The 27,824-nt window shown below is 32.8% G+C and overlaps 3 protein-coding genes across 3 annotated transcripts in view; 1 reads left to right on the forward strand and 2 right to left on the reverse strand.

The window, feature by feature from the left end:
- Positions 1 to 1,273: 1,273 nt before the first annotated feature.
- LOC149908936 (uncharacterized) lies at positions 1,274 to 10,431 on the reverse strand. The gene is made up of 9 exons (XM_090120509.1): positions 10,219 to 10,431; positions 9,814 to 10,019; positions 7,802 to 9,729; positions 7,572 to 7,720; positions 6,685 to 7,290; positions 6,146 to 6,242; positions 5,676 to 5,810; positions 4,875 to 4,992; positions 1,274 to 1,520 (listed from the first exon to the last, which is right to left on the reverse strand). Exons 1-9 carry the CDS (start codon positions 10,311 to 10,313, stop codon positions 1,339 to 1,341), a joined length of 3,516 nt encoding a protein of 1,171 aa, XP_089976635.1. The 5' UTR covers positions 10,314 to 10,431; the 3' UTR covers positions 1,274 to 1,338.
- Positions 10,432 to 14,713: 4,282 nt separating this feature from the next.
- On the forward strand, positions 14,714 to 20,130 carry ATPsyndelta (ATP synthase, delta subunit). Its single transcript, XM_090120511.1, has 6 exons — positions 14,714 to 14,851; positions 15,161 to 15,284; positions 16,748 to 16,838; positions 17,458 to 17,564; positions 19,198 to 19,302; positions 19,917 to 20,130. Exons 2-6 carry the CDS (start codon positions 15,162 to 15,164, stop codon positions 19,980 to 19,982), a joined length of 492 nt encoding a protein of 163 aa, XP_089976637.1. The 5' UTR covers positions 14,714 to 14,851; position 15,161; the 3' UTR covers positions 19,983 to 20,130.
- Positions 20,119 to 27,824, reverse strand: part of Dscam1 (Down syndrome cell adhesion molecule 1) — a 62,867-nt gene continuing 55,161 nt past the window's right edge. Inside the window, exons 38-44 of the mRNA XM_090120512.1 lie at positions 27,163 to 27,261; positions 25,895 to 26,073; positions 25,358 to 25,471; positions 24,892 to 25,030; positions 24,024 to 24,173; positions 22,734 to 22,794; positions 20,119 to 21,824 (exon numbers count right to left, since the gene is read on the reverse strand). Of these exons, the coding sequence (XP_089976638.1) occupies positions 21,746 to 21,824; positions 22,734 to 22,794; positions 24,024 to 24,173; positions 24,892 to 25,030; positions 25,358 to 25,471; positions 25,895 to 26,073; positions 27,163 to 27,261 (821 nt within the window). The 3' untranslated portion in view covers positions 20,119 to 21,745. The remainder of the gene's footprint in view (positions 21,825 to 22,733; positions 22,795 to 24,023; positions 24,174 to 24,891; positions 25,031 to 25,357; positions 25,472 to 25,894; positions 26,074 to 27,162; positions 27,262 to 27,824) is intronic.

Raw genomic sequence — 27,824 nt, forward strand, 5'->3', positions numbered from 1 at the left:
CCATACGGAATTACGGATAACACACAGGATAACATAATACCTATGCCTACTGCATATACTTACCTATGTAATTTATACCTAATTTGTATACATATGTACCTATCTATATTTAACCTACACACTACACAGTCATGTATTACACTTAATTCATCGTTATCCTTTCCTACTCAATATTCACTAATGTTTCATCATGCGTTAGTCAAAATAATTAAAAGCGCTAACCATTGCTTGTATGAATCACGTGAAGGAGGTATCTAGCAGGTGGACCTTTTGAACCCCAGCATATACAAAGTCCAACTTGTGAATAACATGGATTTACATTGCATGATTACAACTGGGGTCGCGTGAATGACACGTGCATCAAATATCAATAACATTATTAAATCCCAGAAACGTTGTTACATGATCATGTTTGGAGATCGATCGATTCAGACTTCAGGGTATTTAACCGATTTTAAAAGCAACTTTTTTCCAGAACGAATAGAAGGGTGTTCAACCGAATTTATAAAGCTTTTTTTTCCAGAAATAGTGTTGCTCTGTTTTAGATATACCCACTAGCTTTGCGCCTTCGACTTTGGTTTGTGCGCTTTACAATTTTTTATTCCCATCGATTTCTATTTTCGGCACAGGAAGTACCTACCTAGTCTATGTCCGTCCTATTTTTCCACACGGGAAACTGTGGTGCCCTAACCCTAAAAATCAAAAATATTTATTGCGTAACAAATTATATATATATGTATTTACAATTTTAGCAGTCATTGAGACATTCTTAATGCTTTTGTTAGAACATCTCGCTTTTCCGACATTACAGTATTTTTAATTGTTACACGAATAACATTTTTTTTCTGTGATATAAAGAGACACATAGTTATATGTATATTTTAAACTATGTACATAATACATATATTAATTAATGCAAAATAAAAAAAAATATGATGTCTGGTAATTACTAATAATTAGTAACAATCTATTCTTTTTAGAATGTTATAAAAGTAAAGACGATAATTATTTTTTTTTAGTACGAGATCCGGCTGCAGGATTAGTGCGTTCATCGTTTTTTGCTAATGGCTAAAACCCATATTTTATGTATTTTTTTATTTAGGAGAATATAGATATCTACCAGGTTGCCTATCAATTTGGCCGCTAGTATTTTTAATTATCTGGTATGAACTATGAATTAATGAAAATACTTCAACAATTCAGTAATATTAACTAGGAGAAAAGAAATTAAACGGTAAGTACGTCCATTGATTCAGAAGAAAAACAACCAACATAGTTAATAAAAATATATTTATTATTACATATATCATCTGTATACTATACAATAAATTATAATCATTATTCAATCAGCGAATCATTTTCCCGGGTAATCAATGCTGTCGGCCATTTTGATGTAGCGGGCGGTAGAAGGGACGAGGGGCACAATAATAACTCGTGAATGGAGCACAGAGTGTAGCTGCCGAGGCAATTCAGTACCCACTCATAGTTCACTGGCACGATGCACAGTTCCATTGCAAGATCTGAAAACAAATAAGATTAGGTATATTAAAAAAAAGACGGGTTGCACTCCGGGAGTGCCGTCAGAAGTGAAAACTTGATTATTAACGTTGAGCATGTTTGATATTTTGGAATGGTATCCGTGAATCCGTCTTACGCTTTTTCGATCAGACGCGAGTTTAAGATTTTATACCCATTATAGAAAAAGTGCTCAACGCCGCTAAAGAAGTTTTCACTTCAAAAATTCCTACCACACACACTTTAAAGTGAAGGAGGAGGTTCTCCATCCAACTGTATTCTTTTTGGATTTGTTTCCTCAGTACTTTCGATGGGTGAAACGAATTTGATGATTTTTTTTTATTTAAAAGCTAGTGTCTTTCGATTTGTCCCATTTAAATTTTTTCCAGTTCTGACTATTTGAAGGCGATAAAAATTAATAACTATCAAACAGACGTTTTTTGTTGAATTTTTATTTAAATAAACGAATTTAAAAAACGGTCGAATTTTTTAATCTATTCATACAGCATTATATTGATGTGTAGACTGTAACTACAGCATTTATTATATAGACGTTGTATAATATGTACTTATAATAAAAATAAAACCTGGCATTAGTTTTACATCGCGATTGCTTGCCAAATGTATTTGCGAATAACTTATAGTTAATAGGTAATTTTAAACAAGTCACTAATTGCTAATTTGTAATATAAAATATTATATTAATTAAATTCATAATAATTTCGTATAAGAATAGCCCGCGCATGTTTATCTATCCGTCATGTGCACAATTTATTTTTAAACTACGGGATGATTTTCAGGTGGATGAATTAATTAATTTAATTATGGAATGTTAAGACATATTATTCTAATTATTATGTAATGCAATAATTATTTCTAGTATGTTTAGACACATTAGAGAGAAGGAAAACTTATATCAGTTGTGCGTGTTCGTGATGATGAAATGACAGATGAATGTGAACAGTTAAATAAAATAAGTAAGAAATAAGAATATTAAAATGCAGAATGCAAAAAATAGAAGGCAAATTGAAAAGCTCTGTTGGTTTGGGATCGTTGGTTGAAAATGTATGACGCAATTACGAATCACCATCGTAAAGAGATTTGTTTACCTAGATTGAATAAAGTTATTTTTGGCTATATGTTTACGCAGATAGAAGAGAACTGAGAAGATATGTATTTAGTTTAATTATTTACAACTAATTAAGATTAAAATTATTATACATAGTAACTATAATAGATGATGACAACCATGTTACCTTTCTGCTATTTGTACTAGGCAATTGCCCTGGTTTACCCGGGAAACAAAATTACCTAGAGAATTATGTACATTACATTATATAATATAGCTTCTTCATGTATCGGTTATACATTAGGTTCATAGTTGAATACCTCTTATTTATATAGAAACCTATCTATATAAAAGTATAAGTGAAGCGAAGAACGCGAGCGAACCCGAAGCAGGTTGTTAGTATAAGAACGCGTTAAAGAAATTACTATTATATCAGCGATTAACATAACGTGAAATCGCGTATCTCTTGAAGGGCAGGGTCAAAGTCAATAACGTGTAGGGTGACCATGGGCTCTTACTAGTTACTACACTAGCAGAATATACAATTACACATTGATCAATGCACCTTGACGTGTAGTAGTAGTTTTATAGTCATCGTGCGTTTAATTATCATCTCAATAAGAAACGGCTATTGAGGAAAAAGTATTAGTTATCCTTTGAACACTCATTGGTCAACAAGGAAAAAGTGGTCGCTGTCGTTTATACGAAAACATTTTTGTTGTAAATTTCTTACGTTACTCAGCAAAAATAATATATGTACCTGTATATTATAACCTTTTACTTTTTTGGAACCGAACATATTTTTATATTTAAAATCTTCATATTATGTCGTTTGCTTCACAGAACGAAAGTAAAATAAGGTATTTTTGGAAATATGGTCTATTCAAATATCTGTACATTATATTGATTGTTGATTCTGAAAAACAATATCATTGTTTGATACACTTTTATCGAGTAATAGATTGATGGATTTTTTTTCATTTATTTATTTATTTATTTATTTAACACTTTATTGTGCAAAAAACAAAATATACATAAAGGTTACAAAAATAAGATTAGAAAGCACAAAGGGCGGCCTTATCACTATGCAGTGATCTCTGCCAGGCAACCACGGGGAGAAAGGCAAAGAAGCGCAAAAAGTAGTCGGACAAAATAAAAACATATTTTTAGAATAGGGTAGAAATAATAAGAGAACACAATAAAATATATACACATTTTATACAGTACATGATATAAATACGTAAAAATGAACAAAAATAAAAAAAAATATATATATAAATAATAATATTACTAATATTACCTAAATAAATATATGAAATACAAATATATCATAAGATACACATACATACATACACATATGCATACTACATAGTAGTAACTATATAAATATTAAATATATATATAATATATATATATATATATATATATATATATAAATATAAATATGTAGCATTTAGTAAATGGTGTAGCGCCCAACAACCTTGGCATATTTGTATGCTAAAAACTTGGTTACCTATTTTGTGTATGTATTTGATGTAGTTTTATAAGCATAGCTATGATTGGAATACAATAAATTATTATTGTATTTTCGATGTTCTTTCTATCTTTTGCGATAATGGATTAATTTATATGGTAATTTTTACGTGTTTTATTATGAAGTAACAAAACTTTGTAATTAATTTTATTTATTGCAAATTTGTAAGGGAATTTATTCTATACTAGATTTCCGCCCGCGGGCCGCGGCTTCGCCCGCGTTTGCAAAGGAAAACCCGCATAGTTCCCGTTCCCGTGGGATTTCCGGGATAAAAACTATCCTATGTGTTAATCCAAGTTACCCTCTATATGTGTGCTAAATTTCATTGTAATCGGTTCAGTAGTTTTTACGTGAAAGTACATCCTTACAAACTTTCGCCTTTATAATATATATACATATATATATACATATTAGATTAAGACCATCAGTGTTCCATCGTTACAATATTGTATTCACTGAAAAGTGCTTCATATTGGTTGAGATGGTTGTTAATCATCCCAATAGATGGCGCGCGGTGTGTCCCTTAGACACATAAAACTGAAAGAATAGAATGAATTCGATTGCTCTGGCGGGTCACGAGTGGCTGAATTGGTCAGGCATCCGCCCCGGAATGGCGCGAAAGGATGCGGGTTCGAGTCCCGCCTCATGATCGAATTTTTTCTATTCTTTATAAATTTATATTTATAAAGCATTTGAATGCCATAAAACCAAATAAAAAATATAAATTCAACAATTATTACTATTTTGTTTACTTACATATAAATCGATCTTCCTGCGTAGACTCCGGCTCGGCCAATAGCAGTGCGGGTGATGACGTCACTTCTACCGCCTTCGCTTGGTTCACCACCGTACCACCCGCGGATTCCAATATCTCCTACAAATAAATACAATAAAAAACATTATTCATATTATATCAATAAAAATTGCAGTTTTTACGCATGTTATGTATGAAATGGATCTTATATAATAAAAATGAATCACCAAATGTGTTGCTAATCGTATGACTCGCGAAAATGACAATCAATTCGGCAATTTTTTTTACATTTTTTGTTAGAGTAGAAGGACCGTTCTTACGGAAAAAAACACGTAAGGGTAATAGGGCAGAACAACGTCTGCTGGGAAAGCCAGTTTAATATAAAATTATTTTTTAGCATTATTCTCTTCAATCTATATATCCTGGAAACGAAAACTTTTAAGGTGCAATGAGCATTTTTTTTTATTTTGTACCTGATGCTATTCAGTTCCATTTCGTAAGTTTTCATTGCTGATGTATGGGCACAATATATTTTTTAATTTATTTTTATGTACCATGCTTGCTTTTGAATTATTCTACTTCTGTATATAAATACTAAATGAATAGTATAATTTTAACATACTACCATGTAATGAATAAGCTCTATATTGTTATGATGTTTGTTTCTTTTAAATGAAAATTATAATAAGTAATAACCACATTTGAGGACACTTCATTTTTGTATAGGATTGTGTATGTCATTGTTTATGTATTATTTTAATTTTTAACTATAATATATATTATAATTAATTGAAAATAATAACCTTGAGCGTGTCTACATCGAGAACTCCAAACGGCGGCATACAAAAGAATTTGATGCCGTTAAAAAGTTTTTGCTTCGTGAGTCGAGAACGTTTCGGGCCCGGCTCCCCTGTAATATCTAACGCCTCATATGGTTCCTAAAATAAAATAAAAATTAGTATTATAAGGTCATTTCACAACGCCATCTAGTTCCAAACAATGCAATAGAAAATAGATTAACCTGTGATAAACTACTTTTACATACATGCAAAACTAAACAATAAATGCAATGATAAAAAGAAAATGTGTTTTTCTTCAGGAAACAGCAAATAACTATACAGAAATTTGTACACACTGGGTACATACCTATTCATTGATAAAATCGCTTTGAATGAAGCATTAAAAATATATTTGTATAATTATAACAATAAATAATTATAACTATATTTGCACTTTATAATGGAACATTTAATATTTAACATCAGAATCTTACCTCATCAACAATCTGGTTGGTTTGCAAACACTTCTCTACCCAGTCATATGCAACAATCCATTTTGATGCTGCTAATGCACACATGAATTTGGCTGATCTGAAAATATAAATATATGGATTAAATGCTTTGGATTTATAAAATACTAGCTTCCGCCCACGACTTTGTACGTGCATCCCCGTTTTTCCCCGTTCCCGCAAGAATTTCAGGAAATCCTTTCTTAGCGGATGCCTACATCCTAACATCTACCTGCATGCCAAATTTCAGCCCGTTACGTCCAGTGGTTTGGGCTGTGCGTTGATAGATCACTATATCAGTTACCTTTGAGTTTTATGGATTAGTACTCAGTCCCATGTACTTTTGAAAGGTAAGAAGAATGTCCAAGTGGAACAATTATCAATTATGGTGTAACATAATACTTCAAATAATATACATGTATGTAGCAAATATTAGGTATTGATAGAAGACATATATTTTATGTAATCAATTAATTTATAATTTAAAGTAAGATAAAGGATAGTAAATATAAATAAGTAATTACCGTTGCGCCTTTTTTTCTTCATCCACACTAACAATAAGATGTGTTAATTCCTTTGTATATTTTTCCATAAAGACCCAATTCCTCTGTGCACACAACTGTTTAACTTTTGTTTTTTCAGATAAACTCAAGCAAGATCCAGCTATATAATATTTCTGATTCTTCCTGTTATTTGCCATGATATTCTGTGACATCACATCATCTTGTTCAAAAGCTTTGCTCATGATTTCTTTTTCTTGCGTATTTTTCGCCGCGACAAAGTTGCTTGGGCACATAGTTTTGTCTATATCAATATCAACACTCTCACTGAAGTTAAGTGATTTTCGCGACACCGGTGTTGAGTTATGCTTAATATGATCGACAAATTTATTAATAGATATGGGCGTGAAATTTATCCCCCCTTTAGGCTGTTCCACCACAGTAATATTCCTACTATTCTTTGTTGAATCACCCACAGTGCCTGAGAAACTTGTTATGTCAACAATTCCCTGAGATTCATTCAATTTTTTGTCATTATTTGAGGCACCAGATTTACCATATTGATTAATTTTTAATGCTTTATCTTTGTTTACAATCAGATCAGCATGTTTTTTTGTATATGAATTGTTTCTGCAAAAAATATAAATAAAATGAGTATACATATTGCGATTTTCATTAGAAAAATTATTTATGAAAATAATGATCTAAAACAAGCCTTACATCAAAGGATTTTATATTTTATTTATTTTTATAGTTTTGCTACGCCTGCTTGAAACTTGGATACACATAGATTATATAAGTATATACATACTTAATTAAAAAAATATATATGTATAACATTGGACTTCCCCTCTACAGTTATTGGAATAAATCCAGAAATTGTCAACACAAAAAAAAGATATAAAACTTACTTCTGTGGTGTTTCATCCACAACACTTTCATCAGAACCATCATCTTTATGTTGTGGTGTGCTCAATTCTATAATTTCCATATCATGGTCCTCTAATAATTTTTTTGGATCATCATTTGATTTATTTTTATCAATAATTGTTTCATCTTTCTGTAATATACGGGTCAAATGTTAATTACAAATATAGAATATATTCACTATTTACATACACTATTAGGATAGGGTACTTACAGATTGTGTAGGTTGTTTTAAATCTATATCATCAATATCTTTTTCCATAAGGGTAAATATACTTTCGCTATATTTTTCCGTTACTTGTCCTTTATCAATATTTTTGTTCTGTGACTGCAAAATACGCCTATTAATTGAAGTTTGCGAAATATTTTGCTGTGCATTGGATACATTGGCATTATCTTTGCTTTTATGCAAATTTTTTATATCTGCATCAATATTAGCAAATACTTGGCTCATAATTTCATCATAATTCCCAAGCTCACTGTCATTGTGTGATTTTTGAGTAGCTTGTTTTTGTTGAGATAATTGAGAATTTTTTGTTTTAGTTTTTTTGCTGCAAGGTTCATCAATATCACCTGCGTCCCTATCTCTTTTTGTTGTGTTTTTCTGTGTTCTTAATTTATTGAAATTACTTGTAAGAATTGTAGATGGAACATGGCCTAAAGCCTTTAGGGATTGCACATTACCCTCCTTGACAGATTCACTATCGAACATATCTAAATCATTTAATTCATCATCATTAGGCACAACATCTTTAGTATTATGGTCTTTAACTAAAGTGTTAGCTTTTGATACAATGGATGATCTATTTTCTGATGTTTCTTGTACATTTTCCATCACAGTTGAGAGTTCTCTTTCAATACTCTCAGTAATTTCCATATTTGCAGAAGCAGTATCTGCTGATGCTGTATTTTTTTTACTTTTTTGAGATAATTTTTGGGATACAGGTATATTTCCGTCTTTACTATTTGGATTCAAAGAAATAACTTGTGCACATTTATCATTTTGTGTGGAATTTTTTTCATATATACCTTTTATAGGTGAAGTAGAAACAGATATCTTATTACTTTGTTTATCTACTGATGTTTGTATTTCTCTGTCTGAATTAATTTTCAACTGTACATCATTTTCTTTCTTTTTTATGCATATATTAGTTAAAGTACTTCCTATTTTTATAGTAATTTCAATATCTTCAGTATCATATGTTTCCAATTTTTCATTCTCTGATACATTTACAGGAATTGTATTTTTAATGTCTGTACCAATCAAAATATTCTTTTTGAAAAAGCATACATTTGGCTTTTTACATGTTTCCTTTTCAGTAACAGATCTTGTTAAAAGCTCTGCATATTTTTTTTTATTCCTAGATTTATCATTTTCATGATCAGTTGTGTTTTTTTCTAAACTGTTGACAAGTTCTGTAGTAGGGTTTATATTGATTTCTATTTTATCATCTGTCTGCATGAGACTATTGCTTTTCTCAAATTTTTTATAATTTTCAATTGTATCATTTCCAGAATCATTACTATTACAAACATTTTTTTTATTGGATTGAGGTGTTATTTTATTCATTAAATTATTGCTTTTGACTTTTTTGCACATTTCAATTGAGACATTTAATTTGTTTTTGTTTAACGTATTTAACTTACTGAATTCTTTTTTCATTTTTCTCACATTTTTCCAGTTTTTATTATTTTTATTGGGCTTGGCCAATTTGGAACTTTTTACACTATTACATTCCTTATCTTTTTTCCGGGAACTTCTTCTTGGATTGTCTGTAGAATATGCTATATTGTCATCATTTGGCATAAAATTATAGGTCTCTATATCCATGGGACCAATAATGTTCTCTTTATCTTTATTTAATATATCCTCAGAATCAGGCAATTCTTCAATTTTGTCCCAATCTTTTTGTTCTACTGGTACAAATATTACATTGGTTTGACTTGGGTTTTTCTTACTGTTTGTATGAACCTGAATATCAGTGACAATTACTTTTTGAGCTGCATTCACTTCTTGTAGGGAGTTTTGTGAACTTACTGGAGCTGAGAAATGATTTTGGGAACTGGCTAACCAATCTTGGACATTCTTTTTGGGATCGTTCACATTGAGTAATTCACCTCCACTATGCAAATAGTCATCCACTAGAAATAACAACAATTATTAACATAAGTAAAATAGTAAATTCTGAATATATTAAATTAAGTTAAGAATAATATTTTACTTACATTTAAACTTAAAAAGATCTTGTACAGCATTGGCTAGATGATGTATATGTTCTGTCAGATTTTGTAATACTAAGTTGAGTCTTAAAGTTTTGCGGTCAATCTTAGACCCACATGACAAGACAGGACAAGTTTGTCTTCCATGCCAGCATGTATGACATAATGTATGACCACATATAGCTGTAGTTGGTACTATATAATATTTACAACTGAAATAATGAAATGCCTTGTTATTATTTAAAATATTTTTAATGAATTAAAGGTAAACGTAACCAATAAATAAAATCAATAGGTGTACATACAGTTATTTTAAACAAGGTTAATTTAGGTCATTATAAACAACAAGCTATACATAAAATAAAATATGTAATCTTGTACATATTTATAATTAAAATAAAAACAGTTTACCATTCAATACAAGTAACATGATCAATCTGAAGTAAAGTAATTTTAGATATTTGATTTAAATCTATTGTCGGTAATATAGATTGATCATAGTTCATTGTGTATTTATATGTTAATGAAGTGAAATTAAATGGGGAAGATTTATAAAAATAGACAAGTAAGTAACTAAATATAGAAATATGCACTCTTTGTAATGAAAATATCGCTGATATGATTTATGAACACTATTTTCTTCGACTGTCAAAATATAGAGCAATTTCGCATTTTCGCGGCTTCCGAATTGTCATTTTTGACACTGACATCTGACATATATTGATAATGGGCCATGGCCTCAGAGGAATAAACCTATAGAGTACTTGTATCGAGCGTATACAATTTACATATATTTGTTTCTCTCTATCTAAAGAAAACGTCGTATGAAAGAATGAGATAGCTATAGACTACAAGCTACGTTTCAACATAGTCATGGCACCATTTTTACTATAGGTACGTATTTAGATAGATAGAAGGTGATAGTGATGGGATGTGCTTCAATCGATAAAATCGTGAATGAATTTTGCATTTACGGTTTCGTGAAATAATAAATAATAAAAAAAAAAACAAAATTAATCATTAATTTCAGTTGAATACATTATTTGTTTAATCCTACGAATATAATAAATGCGAAATTATGCGAGAATGGATAACTTTCTCTTTCACTGCTGAACCGATTACAATGAAATTTTGTACATACACACATAGGATAGGTTTTATACCGGAAATCCCACGTGAACGGGAACTGTGCGGGATTTTCTTTAAAAACGCGGGCGAGAAGCTAGTATATTTTAAAATAAATTTTAAAATTTGAAATGTAACTAATTTAAAATAAAGATGGAAATGATGATAAAGTTAAAGGAGTGAGGAGAAAGGCACAGTCAGCATGAATTTTAACAAGTTCATAAAAGGACAGTCTTAAAGAAAACATTTTCCTTACATCCTACTAATAAAGCGAAAGTTTGTGAGGATGGATGTTTGTTACTCTTTTACGCGAATACTACTAAACCGATTACAATGAAATTTGGAAAAATTACTTTTGATCCCGTAAATCCCACAGGAATGGGAACTATGCGGGTTTTTCTTTGAAAACGCATGTATATTAAGTATGTATTTCAATAGTAGTTTCTCATCTATGAGAACTGTCATTTAATCAACCGTTTAATTTTCACATAAACATTTTACACATTTAAAGTAAATGTGTAAAAAAATTTCCAAATAAAAATTCACTCACACACAAATGTATTTATTATCTAAAGGAACAAAAAAAAACGTAAGCGTAAGATTGCACAATTCTTCTAGAGTATCCATCTTGATAACACGCAGGCTCGAAATGCAGTGAACACAATCTAGCAAATTTCGACGGCGTCCAATCTACACGTATCATGTTTTATACCCATTTTTTATTTAGCTCTGGAAATCTAAAACAAAATGAATTTATTAATAATCTAAAAGAGAAACAACAAACTAAACAGATAAGTCAAATAAAACAACCACGTGGTATTTTTTATTTTCCTGCTGTAGAAAATTTACATCTATTATTTGCTACAACAACTACATATAAATCTGATATAAGAAACAAAATAAATAAATCAACGTTAATATGAAATAGATTTTTTGTCATAAATCGATAATATACGCTAGATGTGTTACAACACTACGGTGGTAAACAAAATGCCAAACGTGATAATATTGTGACATTTTTTAAAAATTATTTAATTCTTTTGTATTCCACAACCCCATAAAGTGGGTAAATGTTACAGTTACAACATAAACTTATAAAAAAGCGCTTGATAAAACCTTCAAATAGGGTTAGAACATAAATATTTATCAATTTGCTGAAAATCACTTACCGATGGAAAGATATTTTTTCATTGTTTTCATCCAAAACTCCCATTCGACTAGTAATAGCCGATAGCTAAACATACAATAGTCAATTTAGCACACTGACAAATAAAAAGAAACACTATACACTTTATATTTTCTAAATATTTCGTTAAAAACACTTGACGCACTGAGCCCACCAGCTGGTTGGAAAACAAACTGACTGCCGGCGCGCTACGTTTAAAGACAGTGCAGATACTCTATCGCTATCTCAATCTGACTTATGCTGTTATTGACTAAGAGTAAGTAGATTAGAAAATATGTATTTTGTTCTGTCTCAATATAAGAACTCTATGGGCGTATTCAGAAAGAAAGCTTGAAACATATAAGCGCTTATCGGCGCTTGTCATGTTCATATATTTTCCTGTCAGTGCTGGTAACCCGCGCAGGAAAATATATTATGAACATGACAAGCGCCGATAAGCGCTTATAAGTTTCAAGCTTTCTTTCTGAATACGCCCTATAGGTTTATTCCTCTGAGGCCATGGCCACAGAACAGGCGGGCGCTACACAACAGATCCAGTAAAAGTAATCAAATGATGGAATCCTTAGGCCGCGTTTCCACCTGCAAGTAAACTCGCGGAAGTCTTGCATGAGTTACTTGCAATATCGTTTACATATCCTGCAATTTATCGCTGCAATAAATGTCATGCGAGAAGCTCCTCACAGAATATCGGCGCCATAGTGACAGTTTACTGTCGCGTTCCGTACGGTGAGTGAGGGGTCCGGAGGCCCACATCCCTTCCTATCCCCTACCCATCCTCTCCTCCCCTATCCTTAATCCCTCCCATCCTCGCCCCTTTCTCCATAATTCCTTCCAAATCCCTTAATCCTGGTAGGCAACAACCATAACCTCTGTTATGGTTTATGGGCGACGCAACCTGCTTACCACCAGGCAGTGCGTCCGCTCGTTTGCCTTCCCATAACATAAAAAAAAAAAAAAAAAAAAAAAAAGCTCGCGGATCATACTATTGTAACCACAGATTGTAACTTATCGCGGAGGTGTTTACACACCAGATATTGCGAGTGACGGGATCAAGACGGGATAGGAATTACTGTCACAATTTTTCTATTCTATTTTGTGAAATAATGTCGTCAAGATGCGCACGTGTAGCAGCTACATTAACAATTTTATTGTCGAAAAAGAAAAAAAGATCAATTTGGGTTCGAGCAAGGTTCGAGACTGGATTTCTAGGAAACATGAAGCTGGTACCTAGCGAAATACAACTGGAAGATGGTCAATAAAAATAATCAACTTGTAATAAATAAAATTGTAATATTGCTATACTATAATTTATAATGTGTACTATATAAATGTAAAATGATCTAATGAACTAATGTAAATAATACATTGTTTAAATAATAACTTATGTAAATTAATTAAATTTTAAAATTGAATAAGCATAATATAAATATTTGTATGCTATTTGTTGGCGAATTGTACGGACATAAAATTTATTATAAAAACTTTGTAACCACAATTATTCAAACAAATAAATTTTCATTTCATTTTATTTCCTTTCATTTTCAAAAACAATCACTTTATTCCATCTAAGAGCTATTACGCACTGTCGACCAGTCGGTGACTGACTATAGTTTAAATAGGGGCTTGCGCACTTAGTCGTCAGTCGTCCAGGCGACTCGGCGACTCGCCGCGTTGTGGCGACGCATAGGCGACTGGCGGTCGCCGGCGACCAATAGAAGCACGGCTTCAAATGGGAGCGTTCACACTGCAAGCAACTGTCGTAGCGACTCTTGTAGGGACCGGATTCTGCACGAATGTACTTATGGCTGGTTCACACTTTGATTAGTGCGAGTGCAGGTGATGAGTAGTACTACGTGTGGACAGCGACTGTTTAGTGCGAGTGTTTAGTAGGCTGTGTAGTAAAGTGAATAGAAGCGTGTTCTATTTTTTTGCGAGTGGACTGCGAGTAGCCACGTCCCGCGCGCCCTCCCTTCCCCCTCACTCGCAGTGTGCCTGCCTAAACACGTCTGGACAGGAGTGTTTAGTGTTTAGTGTTTAGCGTAGTGTGTAGCGTCGCGAATTTCACCATTGTCCTGCACTCGCACTAATCACCTGCACTCGCAGTTGAATTGGACACTACTCGCACTACACACCTGCACTCGCACTACACACCTGCACTCGCACTAATCAAAGTGTGAACCAGCCATTAGAATACTGTCGCTCGGCTTGGTTTCCTGCCCCTAGTTTCTCTGTTTTGGTCGCCGAGAGACTGAGTCGCCGGCGACTGGTCGACAGTGCGTAATAGCTCTTAAGATCTCATAAAATCCTATTGACTTTATAGTTTCTCCACAAGAGCATTCATGACTTTGTCGTCGACTCATTATTTTCAACAAAATAGGCAGCCGACCCCGTAAGATACGGGATAAGGCTAGGAAGAAAGGAGAATATTTTCTCTGTCATTTTTGATTAAAAAAATATATTTTCGTTTTTGACAGTCAGGTATGCCAACATAACGGCAGGGGAACTCTTTCGTGAAAAGCACTCTACATAATTTACACTTGCAAGCTGCTGTCCTGGATGTCAAATGTCAAAATTTGACACATACACTGACATAAACTGCCAAATAATACGAGATTTACGAGGGTGTGCAGCTGAAGCCTGAAGGACAGAATTCGGTCTGGTCTGCTTAAAAATTGATATTATAGGCTTTCGTATTTGCCTTTAATTTCGTGTTACTCAAAATCATATTTCTAAGTAAGTATTCTAGTTCGTTATTCTTATTAAATATTACTACCGACACAAAGTTTGTGACTTGATTATTTATTACATAATCTATGTTTTTACTCTAATATTAGTGAAAATTATGTTTGATTTATGTCTTAATTATGATATATCTTATTTCTTTACGTGTTTTATTACGTATTAATCGATAAACACAATAATAGAAGTATAATTATGTGTAGTTCTTGTCAAAATAAGGTTAGAATTTTCATCTTATCAAAGTTCTGTTTGAGACGTTTTCTCAGTCTCAGATTAATTGTTATATGGCCTATTGAATTTCAGAATGTCTTCAGCTATTCGTACCACATTAAGAACTGTGTTCAGGAAGGCACAGATTCGCAGCTATGCTGATACGGCGGCCATCAAAGAAGGTGAAATGGCTCTCACTTTTGCTGCTGGTAACAAGGTAGAAAAAAAAAGACATACACTTAGTTATGAAAACCATAATTAATTGTACTGCTTAAATTTTGCAAACATTTGAAAACTACTAATAATTTCTTTTAAGTATAAATAAATTATATCTATGTTAAGGATTAGGTATTACATATTTCATTTATTGTATTTATTATACTGATATTGTGGTAGAATAGTTGAATAACTAATGTGTCACACAAGACTTTTTTACATGATATAGTTTTATACTGAACTAGCTGTTGCCCGCAGCTATGCCTGCGTGGAAAAGATAAATTTTCATGGAACAAACTTTCATCCCCTGTTCGATCCCCTTGGGGGATGAATTTTCTAAAATCCTTTCTTAGAGGACGCCTACGTTATGACATCTACCTGCATGCCAAATTTCAGCCCGATACGTCCAGTGGTTTGGGCTGTGCGTTGATAGATCACTATATCAGTCACCTTTGAGTTTTATATATATAGATTAGCTGCGCTCCGTAGTTACACCCGTGTGGCTCCACTTCTGTTAGGTCTATCTAATAATATATAAATGGGCTATCCAACACCCAAAAAAAATTTCAAACAAATATATTATAGAGCTGAAGGGTTTGTTGGTCTATGGTAATTAAATGGTAATGGTAATTAAATCTATATTTAATACCATGAGTTAATGTCATTATACAATATTCTCATAGATGGTTAAAATACAGTTGAACCTCGATAACTTAAACCTCGATAACATAAAAACCTCTATAACTTCACAAAATAATATGTTCCCTTCCCATCAGAGCCCAAAACCTCTTTAACTTAAAATACGCAACCTCTATAACTTAAATAAATAATCTCTGTATTGGCCCTCAATAACTTAAAGAAATGTTTCCACAACCTCTATTACATAAAATTTTTTGTCAATGAGTCATTTTGAAAGAGTGTCAAAACAAAAGGTTTCAGTATTTATTGCTTGCACGTGGTAACTATGTATTGTTAACGTAAACAATACATTACCTATTGTTTGCTTTATCGAAATTCTTCAAATCTTTGCGGCGGTTAGCTTTATGACAACGACTTACTTGCATCATAAGTTTTTGATCGTTGTCCTGGAAACATCACTTTACTTACTGTGTGAAAAAACTGGCTTAAAATTAGTCCAAAAAGAAAACTAACAACCCTCACCTACGCTGATAAATTAAAAGCTATAGAAGCACTGAAAAATGGATAGACCCTTGATAACTTAAAACCTCTATAACTTAAAATATTTTGTGTTTCCCTTGGACTTTAACTTATCGAGGTTCTACTGTATACATTTTCACAGTGCACTGAAAAAAAAACAGAATCTAAAATATTTTTTTTAATTCTGTTTTTTGTTTATAATTTAAACAAAATTGTAATTTCAGCATTTCCTCTTCTCAGGTTATTAAAAAATGTTACCAATAACTGAAATAGATCAGTATATAAACAGTATTTGTTTTGTTGCAGGTTTTCTACAACAAGCAGGTTGTGAAACAAATAGATGTGCCATCCTTCAGTGGTGCTTTCGGTATCTTACCCAAGCATGTGCCCACCTTAGGTAATAATGCCCAAAATAAAAATATGCGAATTTAAAAAGATCTCATATATCAATTTATTCTGTAAAAAAAGTAACAAAATAATGCAAGAAGTTATAAGTGCTATTCAATATTTAAAAAGAAGCAACATTGGACGAATTTGGCTTTATTGTGTTATAATCAAGTTTTGGATTTAAAAGATGTCTAAATCTATATGATAGATATTAGAATCATTCCCTCTACTTTCCTTTTAAAAATACATTTTTGGATACTAAGTAAAAATAATATATTAATAGTTTCTTTAAAATGTCTGCTATTGTTGCAGATAGTTTTTTTTACAAACAATCAAATTAGTATTGCCTTGTTAGCAAAATGAGTCATAACTTATTTGATGGGTAATTGTTTAGTGGTGTAGATTGTGACTTCACTGATTTTCAAGAAAAGAAGCATCAGGTGCATAACTATTATCTGATATTCAATAATCAGTGAGGAATATTTGTCATTGAAACAACAGTTTTCTTTTAAATATAATAATAGCGAACAGTTCTGCAGTTATAATAAATTTTCATGTTCAAATTAAATACATTTAAAACATAAAATGATAATGTTTGCTAGTAAAATTTATTTCGTGTTTTTTTTTAGCCGTGCTCCGACCTGGTGTGGTGACAGTTTACGAAAATGATGGCAAGCAAAACAAAATTTTCGTATCATCTGGCACCATCACTGTTAATGACGATTCCTCTGTCCAGGTAAATTGCATATTTTACACATGCTTCACTTAAAAAGTTTTTTTTTTTTAATTTAAGCTAACGTTTGATTAAATGAAGCAATTTTTTCTGAAACTAGATAAACAGAAGTTCTATTACATATGAAATAATACTTAATCTTATATATAAAAATGAATCGCAAAATGTGTTGGTAAGCGCATAACTCGAGAACGGCTGAACCGATTTCGATAATTCTTTTTTTATTATATTCCTTGAAGTACGAGGATGGTTTTTACGTAGAGAAAACGTAAATATGTACCACGGGCGAAGCCGGGGCGGACCGCTAGTCTCTAATACATGTACAATAAAAATGTTATCTTCTTCTTCTTCTTCTTATATATAAAAATGAATCGCAAAATGTGTTGGTAAGCGCATAACTCGAGAACGGCTGAACCGATTTCGATAATTCTTTTTTTATTATATTCCTTGAAGTACGAGGATGGTTTTTATGTAGAGAAAACGTAAATATGTACCACGGGCGAAGCCGGGGCGGACCGCTAGTTTTAAATAAATTTGATGACTAATTCATTGCGTTAGGTGTTTCTAATTATACATCGACCACTGTATATATATTATATTATTTTGTGACAAAAGCAAAGAAATTTCTCAAAAATAAATGTTGTGTGGTTTTATGAAACCACGGTAAAAGTGAAACTGTTCGAACGGTTCCGAACACTGCTTCGCGGCTCGCGGCTGCCGAGTAGGTATACCTACTCGGCAGCCGACCGTCACGCGACATGCGCTACACAGACCAAAAAGTTTGAGACGATGTAATAAAAGTTTCACTTTAAAAAAAACAGTTTAACTGAAAACCTATTCCTTTTTTCATGTTGGTTGATAGCAGCATTGATATTCAATTTCTATTAAAAACAACTTTATTAACCAAAACATTTAAACATTACATTGTTGTATGTACAGTGAGATGGAAACTAGACTATTGCTTGTATATCAGAAACTTTATTACGACAAATTATACAGTATAATGGTACAGGAGCTATTAACGTTTTAAAAAAAGTCATTTTAGTATAGTTGAGTTTTTGATATACTGTTTCTCTTGCTATTTCGGTTAGAGTCCGGGCTGTCTGGCTGGTGGTAGTTGCGTTTATTAGTGCGCACAGGAAAATATCCGTAAAAGTCATTTATTAACGCGTAATTTTTAATCTTTTGCCTTTAGATAGGTCCATCAGACATAATTTTTTTATTGCAAGACGTTTTTTTCGTTGTTAAATAGGTGCCAATTGAAATTTATTATTTCAAAATAATTAAAATGTCATCGAAGTAAGTGAAATTACATTAATAATAAGTCTAATTGAATAAATAAATGTTAGAGTTTGAGGTTGACAGTGTCATTGTTATGTATATACATTACTAGCTTTCCGCCCGCGGCTTCGCCCCCGTAGTCAAAGAAAAACCCGCATAGTTCCCGTTCCCGTGGGATTTCCGGGATAAAACCTATCCTTTGTCCCGGGGTAAAAAGTAGCCTATGTCCTTTCTCGGGTATCAAAATATCTCTATACCAAATTTCATGCAAATTGGTTCAGTAGTTAAGGCGTGATTGAGTAACAGACAGACAAAGTTACTTTCGCATTTATAATATTAGTATGGATTGTTACAGGTGTTGGCTGAAGAGGCTCACCCTCTCGAGAACTTGGACCGCAGCGCGGCGCAAGAAGCTCTGTCAAAGGCACAGTCTGAGTTCAACTCTGCTTCCAACGAAAAGGTATGCTATTTATTATTACTGTAAAGTTGATCGCTACCTAGCGATAAGGCCACCGTTTGTACATACTTTCCTCTTATCTGTTCTTTATGTATCTCTATTTCTTTTGTGTGAAAAAAAGAATTAAATTAATAAATAAAATTTATTTGATTGCTCTAGCTCTAAGCTCTTGAAACAGCGCAACAAATTTTGATCATGTATAATTGTTTGAAAAGTAGATTTTTTTTATTAAGTCGCATGGTTTGAACCCACACTAGCTGTTTTGGAATAATAACAATGATTCATTTATGTTCAAATACGACTAAAGAAGGGATTTAGAAAACAAAATTTTTGTCGTCGTAGATGTTTCTTTGTTTAGACTAGCTGACCCATGCAACTTCGTTTGCATTGAAAGGAATATTTGCAAAATGTTTCATTGCTACTTCGCAGTTCGCTTCTCTTTCACGTGATCAATATAAAAATCATAGTCTAACTCGACATATGACTTTCAAAATAATCTTTTAACTATTACCCACGACGTAAGCACGGCGACGCATATTAATGAATTTTAAAAATAAAGCCTTTATGTAGGCATTTAAATGAAAGAAGAATGTTCATAATGATATATTTTTTTCCAGGCTAAAGCTGAAGCCGCCATTGCAGTGGAAGTAGCAGAAGAGATCGTTAAGGCCGCCACGGCGTAAATTCCTTTCGGCAAGATTGGCGTAATATTAGGATTTAACAACTATTTAATGTAAAATACAATTAAATATCATGCAATATTTTGTTTTCATGTCATTACCTGTGATTTCAGCGTGACTTGTATGAAATAAAAGGCGATTCTGTAGTTGACATTGAGTACTTTATTCAACACAAATCAAAACACTTTGGTACAAACAGTTAGTTGCAAATAGCGAATGAACTTTTGCACAAATCCAAAATCGCAATAAAGCCGCAAACGAAACATCCGTATAAGCATACCACCAAAATATGATTAGAAAAAACTCGGTTACTTAACTTAGCGTCACCGGATCGAGTAAACGTACGATTTTTAAATTTCGAACATCTAATTTTAAATTTCGAATAATTTTCTTAATTTCGATTATACTTTAAGTTATAATATATTTAATGTTAATCCAAAAATTCTAATTGGAAGGTTCATAGAAGAGATCGTTAGCTAGGAAGTCGCGAGAACCTATCTACGAGTCTACGTTGCAAAGCTTACACGACACAACATATAAGGAGACATCTAGAAAATGACACGCTCGTGTCTTACATCTACGTATTTCGTATCATAATATAGAAAGATTAATATTACGAATAAAAAATGCGCCTTATTATATTAGGGTTAGGGTAACGATACATATTGAATTTAATTTCCTTTTGTTATTTTAGTACAAAGACTGCAAGGATGATCGGTTATATTATAATTAATATTTGACTGAATACTCCTATGAATTATTATGTATCATGAATATAATAAAAAATTAGCCAGAAATGTTAAATGCTTACATACTAGTTACTGATTACACAGTATATTGTTTAAAGAATTGATTACTAATAAAATGCTTACATCTAGGCTTACTTCAAGTAGTGTATGTGAACGCAAAACATTAAATGACGATAATAATATAAAATAGGATATGATAACGCAAATGGTAAAAGCACTATTAATTAAAACTTAAACATTGTAAAGGAAGCATCATAGCAACCGGGCGGCTGCGAGTGGTGTAAATACAAACTTACACAAATATAAATAACGTTAATGTTAGTACAATTCACATAAAAATAAAATGGGTAAAAATACAAAATATCACATCGTTATTACATGTTGAGCTTAATTTAAATTGAAACCGTTAACACCCCAAGACCAGCACAAATATCACTCGTTCTTTAAATTAAGCTGAACAAATAAGATAAAATAAAAAAAAAAAAACGTTTCGTCTTTCGTTTCGACGTCTTGACAAAGCTGGGAAAGCGATCGTATCGTGTATGAGATAAACATTGTGGTACACGTCACGTTTCTAAAGGAAATATATCAATTTGAATTACCTACCACAACCATAGATTTCCGATAAACATGGTAACACTATTTATTTATGTGACGCGTTGTGGGTGCACTACGGGAGACACGTTACTTGGTACTTCCCAACTTTGCAAGACGAGACGTCAATTTAGAATTAATTCCTGATGCTATGGCACTCTCGTGCAAAAGAACCGGTAAGAAACGACGATAAACAATGCGACACGTAAACGAAATGGCATGACAGATGTTGCAACCACGCCGCTGGCAACATTATTGCTTTATCTGCGCTAAGCAAAGCAAATTGGCATAAATGCAAAATATTCATTAAATTGGTATTATTGTGGCGGATATTGCGCCGGCATGGTTGCAACAATCTAAAGGACTAGGGCGTGAATGGGAGTGGGCGTGTCGTAGAGCGGCGTGAGTGTAACGCTTTACAGGTTACACTGCCACAGTATCGTAGGCTGTGAGTCCCCGCCCGTGGATTGCTTGCTGGGGGATTGGGGTGTTTGCTTCTGGTCTGTAATCGTAATATTCATATTATAACGCTTGTGCATAAAATGAACTTAAGCGCGAGAGGAATAAGGTCTATATTCAATTAGATCATAGCCACGATAGGAATACAATTGAATCTAAACATGAGGGATTCACATTATTCTGTGACGCTAACACACAAAGATACAGAGAGATTTATTACTACATTCACAAACGGATATGGGACACATGGATATAAGAAACAAAATAATGTAAGAAGCTATTTCGGCTAGGATATATGTATCGATTATATCATTCTTCGATATTGTAGCGAGCTAAAACTTTACCATGATTATGGGTCATGGGCCTAAAAAGCTGTTGCTGTATGTAATGGTTATATAGGTAAATTGTAGCGAGTGAAGATTATGTATAGGGCTAATTTAAATGGCTATGTATCCGGCGCAGATAACGAAACATAAGGTCTTACGCTAAAAGTTAAAATAAAACATCTTACCAATGTTATAGCAAAACAAAATTGTAGTGCACGGTCGATTAGGTGTTAGCCACAGGGTTATTTACGAAACAAAATTATCAGGCAAAATTAAATAACATTCAGCGTATACTATTGTTCGTGGACATACTTTGACTTACTGTTTCCTGTAGACCATGGATGCAGAACATAATACATGCTTAATACTGACATACACTAGACATACAAGATGCTTATCTGTTAAACTCTATTATTGTTGACACATTGCACGCTTCGCTGCGCACACACAAGGATCTGGCAGTTATAGTTCGAGTGCACTTTCAAATCAAATCAAATCATTTAATTGCACAGCTAATGTTATTACGAATTGTCAGAGTTAAATTTTAATATAATAATATGAGCACTTAAAGATTTCAAAAATACAATTAAAGTGCTGAATTTGGTAAGAGGCCTGATGGAACTGACCTGTCAATGAGTTTTCTCATTTCCTCGGTGTGCAAGCCGTCCTTGGCAGTGTGGGCCCTTACTGCAACAACATACATGTCACGACGAATCTACACTAAACACGAGACTCCAATATCCTGCCCTCTACAGATGTATCTCGAACAATACCGTTATATTGTGACGGTCAAATTTGAAGCTATGTTAGCTTATAGAACATTCTAGAAATTTGTAGGACAAATGTTGTGTGAAGAAATGATGGAAAGATGTCACGATAAATAAGTAGTGTCCGAGATAATCTTCAAAACATGAACTATATCTACAAAACCATTTGAGAAGAATCAGTTAACACAATCACATCTAAGCTTATGTGATAAAATTTTAAGAAGGAAAATTGAAGATATCCCGATATACATATGGTAAAATTATCATAAAATATTTACATAAATACATATAAGTAATAATTTTATTATAAAAGTATACATAATTTTACCATACTATATGTGAAATAAGGATGAAAGAATTTTGAACAAAAAATAAGCCAATTGCCATAAAATCTAAAAGCTTTAATTTAACGTTATAATAATAACGTTGACAAACTTTGCATGCTGTCAGTCACAAGTATTAATAATGAACAAGAAAAAACTATGATTGATTCAAAAATTGTTTTACCATCTTCTGTTCAGGAGACGCCCATGTGCGCATGGACCAATGTCATTAGTTATTGAAGAAAATTAACAACTTAATTTATATGCATTAAAATTTTGATTTATAAATAGTAAATTCATTAATAATATAACGCAGAGACATGTTTAATAATTGATTTGCATTTAAGGATTCGTTTGAGACTGGTATACTGAGGCGAAAAACTAAAGAGTGATTCTAACGATTAAAGACTCAAAAAATATGCAATAGGTATGCAAAAGAAGAGGATTGATTTTAATATTAAAATGAGAGACTTAGTCTTAATAAAGTATACCTTTAAACGATTAATTTATACACTTTTTTCCATCGTACCTAGTCGAATTTACTAAATAGTTAATGTAAATAAACTTATTAGTGGTCAGTCAGTGGATCATGTATATTCAACTTTACGATTTTATGTTAATAAATATACTTTTATTTAATAACTAAATATAGATATAAAAAAAATACATATTTAGTAAATATGCCGACGTATCAGTCGACAATTAAATCATTAACAGTGTCTCTGTTCCCAAATAAAAATGGAGCATCCCACTATAATCACATACCATGTAACAAACTGTATTTCTGTGTATGTACAATAAAGAGTATTCATTGATTCATTCATACCAGGATAGTTCCTGGGCTGATCGCACTCGGCCTCAGAGATCTCGTTGGAGTCCTTGCTCTCGTTGAACGAGGACGAGCAGTTGTTGTCCGCGGTGGCGTTGCGGGGCGGGGGCGGGGGGGGCGAGGGGGAGCCGCCGCACTTGCGGGTACCTGCGCAAAATTCAAGATAAATAAAAATAAAAATTGGTTGTTTGTAAAGTAGGTTTACGATCGAGATGTTTACGTGATAACGTCTTATTGGTGGCAGCGCTCGAGATGAGACGGGAGATCGGTCCGTCTCTCTCTCGTTATACCTGCGATCGCGCTCGTGAGGTTTTGGTGTGACACAAGTTTCTGAACATGTTACCCGACTAAAACGATTTTAAAAACGTTATCACGTCAAAAAACAATGTAGAAATTTAAATTTTTTTTTGGAATCTTGTTGGGTAATTTCTATTAAAAAGTAAATATTGATGATAAGTAAGGAGAGAATTTGAAAAAAAAGATCATAGTGTTCAAGTACACTACTTATAGAAAACAATAAGTGAATTATTTAGTTTCTTTAAAGTGAGAAGTTTGTCTGACACAGTTAACAATATTTGTTGCCAAAGTTTTGAGCATTGACGCATTGAGCATTCTATAAACAACTAGACTCACAATTGCCTTTTATAAGGTCGTGAAGAGCAGTAGCTGTTATATAAAATATTAATTCGAATAAGCATCTTATGTTGTTGCAATAAAGTTCAAATTCTATTGTATACGCATATTAGAAAACTCTGCCTAATATACGCGTAGGCAGAGTTTTTTTTTCACAATTTTTGAACGTGAATATGAGTTTAGTTGATGATTGTACGTCAATGGGAACGTGTTATTTCGTAGTCATAGTTACCAATGCTGGGTCGGGAGCCATAGTGATCAGAGTATGGTGTTCCATAAGCGCCGGTGTACTGTTCGTCCTCTGGGGCACAGCACGCGGGCTCGTCGTACTCGGGGCCGCAGGCGTACATTGGGCGGGAATAGCGGGCACGCTGAGGGAAAAAATATTTATATATTATCTATATATCATCACCATCAGTATAATTTTAGAGGCAAAAATCTGCCTTGTCCAGATATTTTTAGTTATTTTATTTTAAACTGTGCAGATAGGTTTGTAATGTGAGAACTATGTGGCACAAATTGCGAGGTATTATTTTTATAGGAGAGTGGCGTCAACTAACGCTGTTATGTTAGTTTATAGTTTATACCATCAACATGGTAACATAAAAAGAGCGTTATAGAGTTATTACATTAAATAGTATTGACCAAATAGTAATAGGCTATTATAGTTTACTTCATAAATTGATAAAATATATTACGTATTGGTCCTCTTCAGCGCAGGTAGCAGGGTCGTCGTATTCGGGAGCAGTGGAGTAGATAGCGCTTTGTCCGCCTTGTGAGTTCTTGCGAGCGTAACGGCTGTTGGCACGGGGCTGCAATGTGCGAATAAAAGTGTTAGATTCTTTATACATACTTATGTATTATGTTTAATACAATAACTTATGTTTAATACAATTTACAAATTTAAATAGATTAATATTCTTTTTGAGTCATTTTGAGGCAATTTACATAGATTATTTGTTTAATTTATAAGTAAACATATTTTTGAATCTATGTCGTGTTTCTATGTGAATCCAATGTTTTCGAAAAATATATATTTTGCTGCTTAATTAAATCAACTATAACAACAAATAATTAGGTCAACTGCAAATTAAGTAATTTTTACTTGGTGAAAAAAGTTTTAATAATATTTTAAAATGTTTCTTTACTTTGCATTTCATATTAAAATCGTTTTTCGACTATATGTAATCAAGTTGTGAAGCCGAGTTTCTAAATCTTTTTATACCATTACGTACCATGCTCTGAGAGCCAGCGCGCGAGTGCGCCGGGTGGTGCGGGTGCGGGTGGGGGTGCGCCAGCGTGCCCGCGTGCGACGGGTGGTGGTGCGGGAACGCGATCGCCTTGCTCGGGTCCATCTCCTCGCGGAAGCCTAGCAGGTGGAATGTCGCGTACGGGCAGATCTCGTCTTCCATGCCTGCGTTGGTGGGTTGGATTTTTAATTGGGGAACTCGCTTGCGGTAGACTAGTGTATTGTTAGTTTTTTGTTAGGGTAGTGATGTTGACCACGCATATAGTTTCTTTAAATTTTGATTTCTTAAAAACTTGCCTGTGTTTTTATTAATTAATAAAGCTTTTATATCACCTATTTGTTTTTGTTGTAAAAGTACCTACCTATGATAATTTCTTGATTATTTTTTATTGAGAACATGTTCTTTAACGTATTCAAAATGCAGCGGTACTTTTTATTTTTGTTATTTGGTTTAAAAGGCGCTGATCGGTATCATATTTTGACTAGTTTCTGAGAAAAAATCATTAAAATGTAGTTTTATTAAAATATTTCATCGACATCGATTAGTTAATTGTCTGTGGTGAAACCAAAATATAAATATTACTGTTCCCGACATTTATTTAACACTCGGAAATAATTGTCATTGCCTTGACACAACCACAATCTTATGAAAAATTAAACACAATCACAAACTCACAAAAAATAAATAAATCATAAAAAAAAACGAAACTCGCAAATAAAAATAACTGGGATTAATAAAAAAGCAAAACAGCATTTTGTTTTTCTAGAAATAAGTTACCAACTTACATTCTTTTTCCTTTGGGTTAGTGGTCTATAACTACTTTATACACATGCATTCTAAAGTATCTACTAAGCATCTAAATTCTACAAATCTACACAACGATCGATCTTCACGAGTCATGCATAAAACAACGTCATCAAATTGACTTTGAAAAAAAATTTGAAGTCGAAATCAATCCATAATTTTATTAATTTAATTTGACGTGCTTTATACATGTCTTGTAGAAAAAGCATTATTCGATGCAAAAAGTGAATATGTACACATTTTTTTTATTGAATATTTTTAACTGAGCAAAAATGTATTTAATGGTTCATTTAAAAGATTACTTATTTTTTAAGATGCATTTTATCAATACCAAAACTTTTGGAAGAGATTCTTAAATACATTTTTAATGCGTACAAAAAAACCTTTTCTACATCCAATTTTTTGTACATATTTTTTTTTCTTATCTGCACACACACACAAGCACTAACCTGTCGACAGCGTATCACCGGACCCCGCTCGGCGCAAGTGCGTACGTCGCACCCGCTCATAGTGGTGTCTGCGCGGGTCCCACGTTGAGTGCGCGCCCACTGACACCATACTACCGTTACGCATGCGTACTAACGCTACTCGCTTGTAACAATGTGTACATGGACCGCGGATGCTTTTTTTGTGTTAATTTAATATGGGTATGTTAGAGGGATTGAGGAATGAAGATAAATTCGGGAGACGAGGTAGGAAAAATGTCTGTGTGGGTTTTGATTATTTTGTCTTTTTATATTTATATTTTCTTTGTCATTTTAATTATGAAAAGTACTCCAGTAGAGCAGAAATATTGGATTAAAAGAATATTGTATAGTAGGGACATAAAAGGTGCAGACTGCAGATAATTTTTTAGGGCAAGGAAAACAATTTTATAAGCATACTCAAGGTTGAATGTACACTTTGTTACCAAGTGCGAACCGTACTTTCTAATATTGTCTCAAATGTTTCACTATAATAAAGGTATTGTTTTGAATAATTTTTTGAAAATATTATGTTGGTCAGTATTCACCAAACCATCTCAAATAGATTCGATATCAGAAAGTACACCTTTCACCACGCACATATAAGACGTACCTTGCTTTATGCTTTGACGTATCCTCTTAGCGTT

This window comes from Colias eurytheme, chromosome 4, assembly GCF_061535395.1.
Source record: "Colias eurytheme isolate Ceu_HAF_F1 chromosome 4, ilColEury1 Martin Lab GWU primary, whole genome shotgun sequence".
Classification (NCBI taxonomy): Eukaryota; Metazoa; Arthropoda; class Insecta; order Lepidoptera; family Pieridae; genus Colias; species Colias eurytheme.

Bases quoted from the DNA above. Each gene is read 5' to 3' on its own strand.
- LOC149908936 (XM_090120509.1), bottom strand. From the start codon at position 10,313: ATGAACTATGATCAATCTATATTACCGACAATAGATTTAAATCAAATA. The intron at 10,020-10,218 runs GTAAACTGTTTT...TCATTATTTCAG, and splicing joins CATGTTACTTGTATTGAATG to TTGTAAATATTATATAGTAC. The intron at 5,811-6,145 runs GTAAGATTCTGA...ATTTTATTTTAG, and splicing joins CCAACCAGATTGTTGATGAG to GAACCATATGAGGCGTTAGA.
- ATPsyndelta (XM_090120511.1), top strand. From the start codon at position 15,162: ATGTCTTCAGCTATTCGTACCACATTAAGAACTGTGTTCAGGAAGGCA. The intron at 15,285-16,747 runs GTAGAAAAAAAA...GTTTTGTTGCAG, and splicing joins CTTTTGCTGCTGGTAACAAG to GTTTTCTACAACAAGCAGGT. The intron at 17,565-19,197 runs GTAAATTGCATA...GGATTGTTACAG, and splicing joins ATGACGATTCCTCTGTCCAG to GTGTTGGCTGAAGAGGCTCA.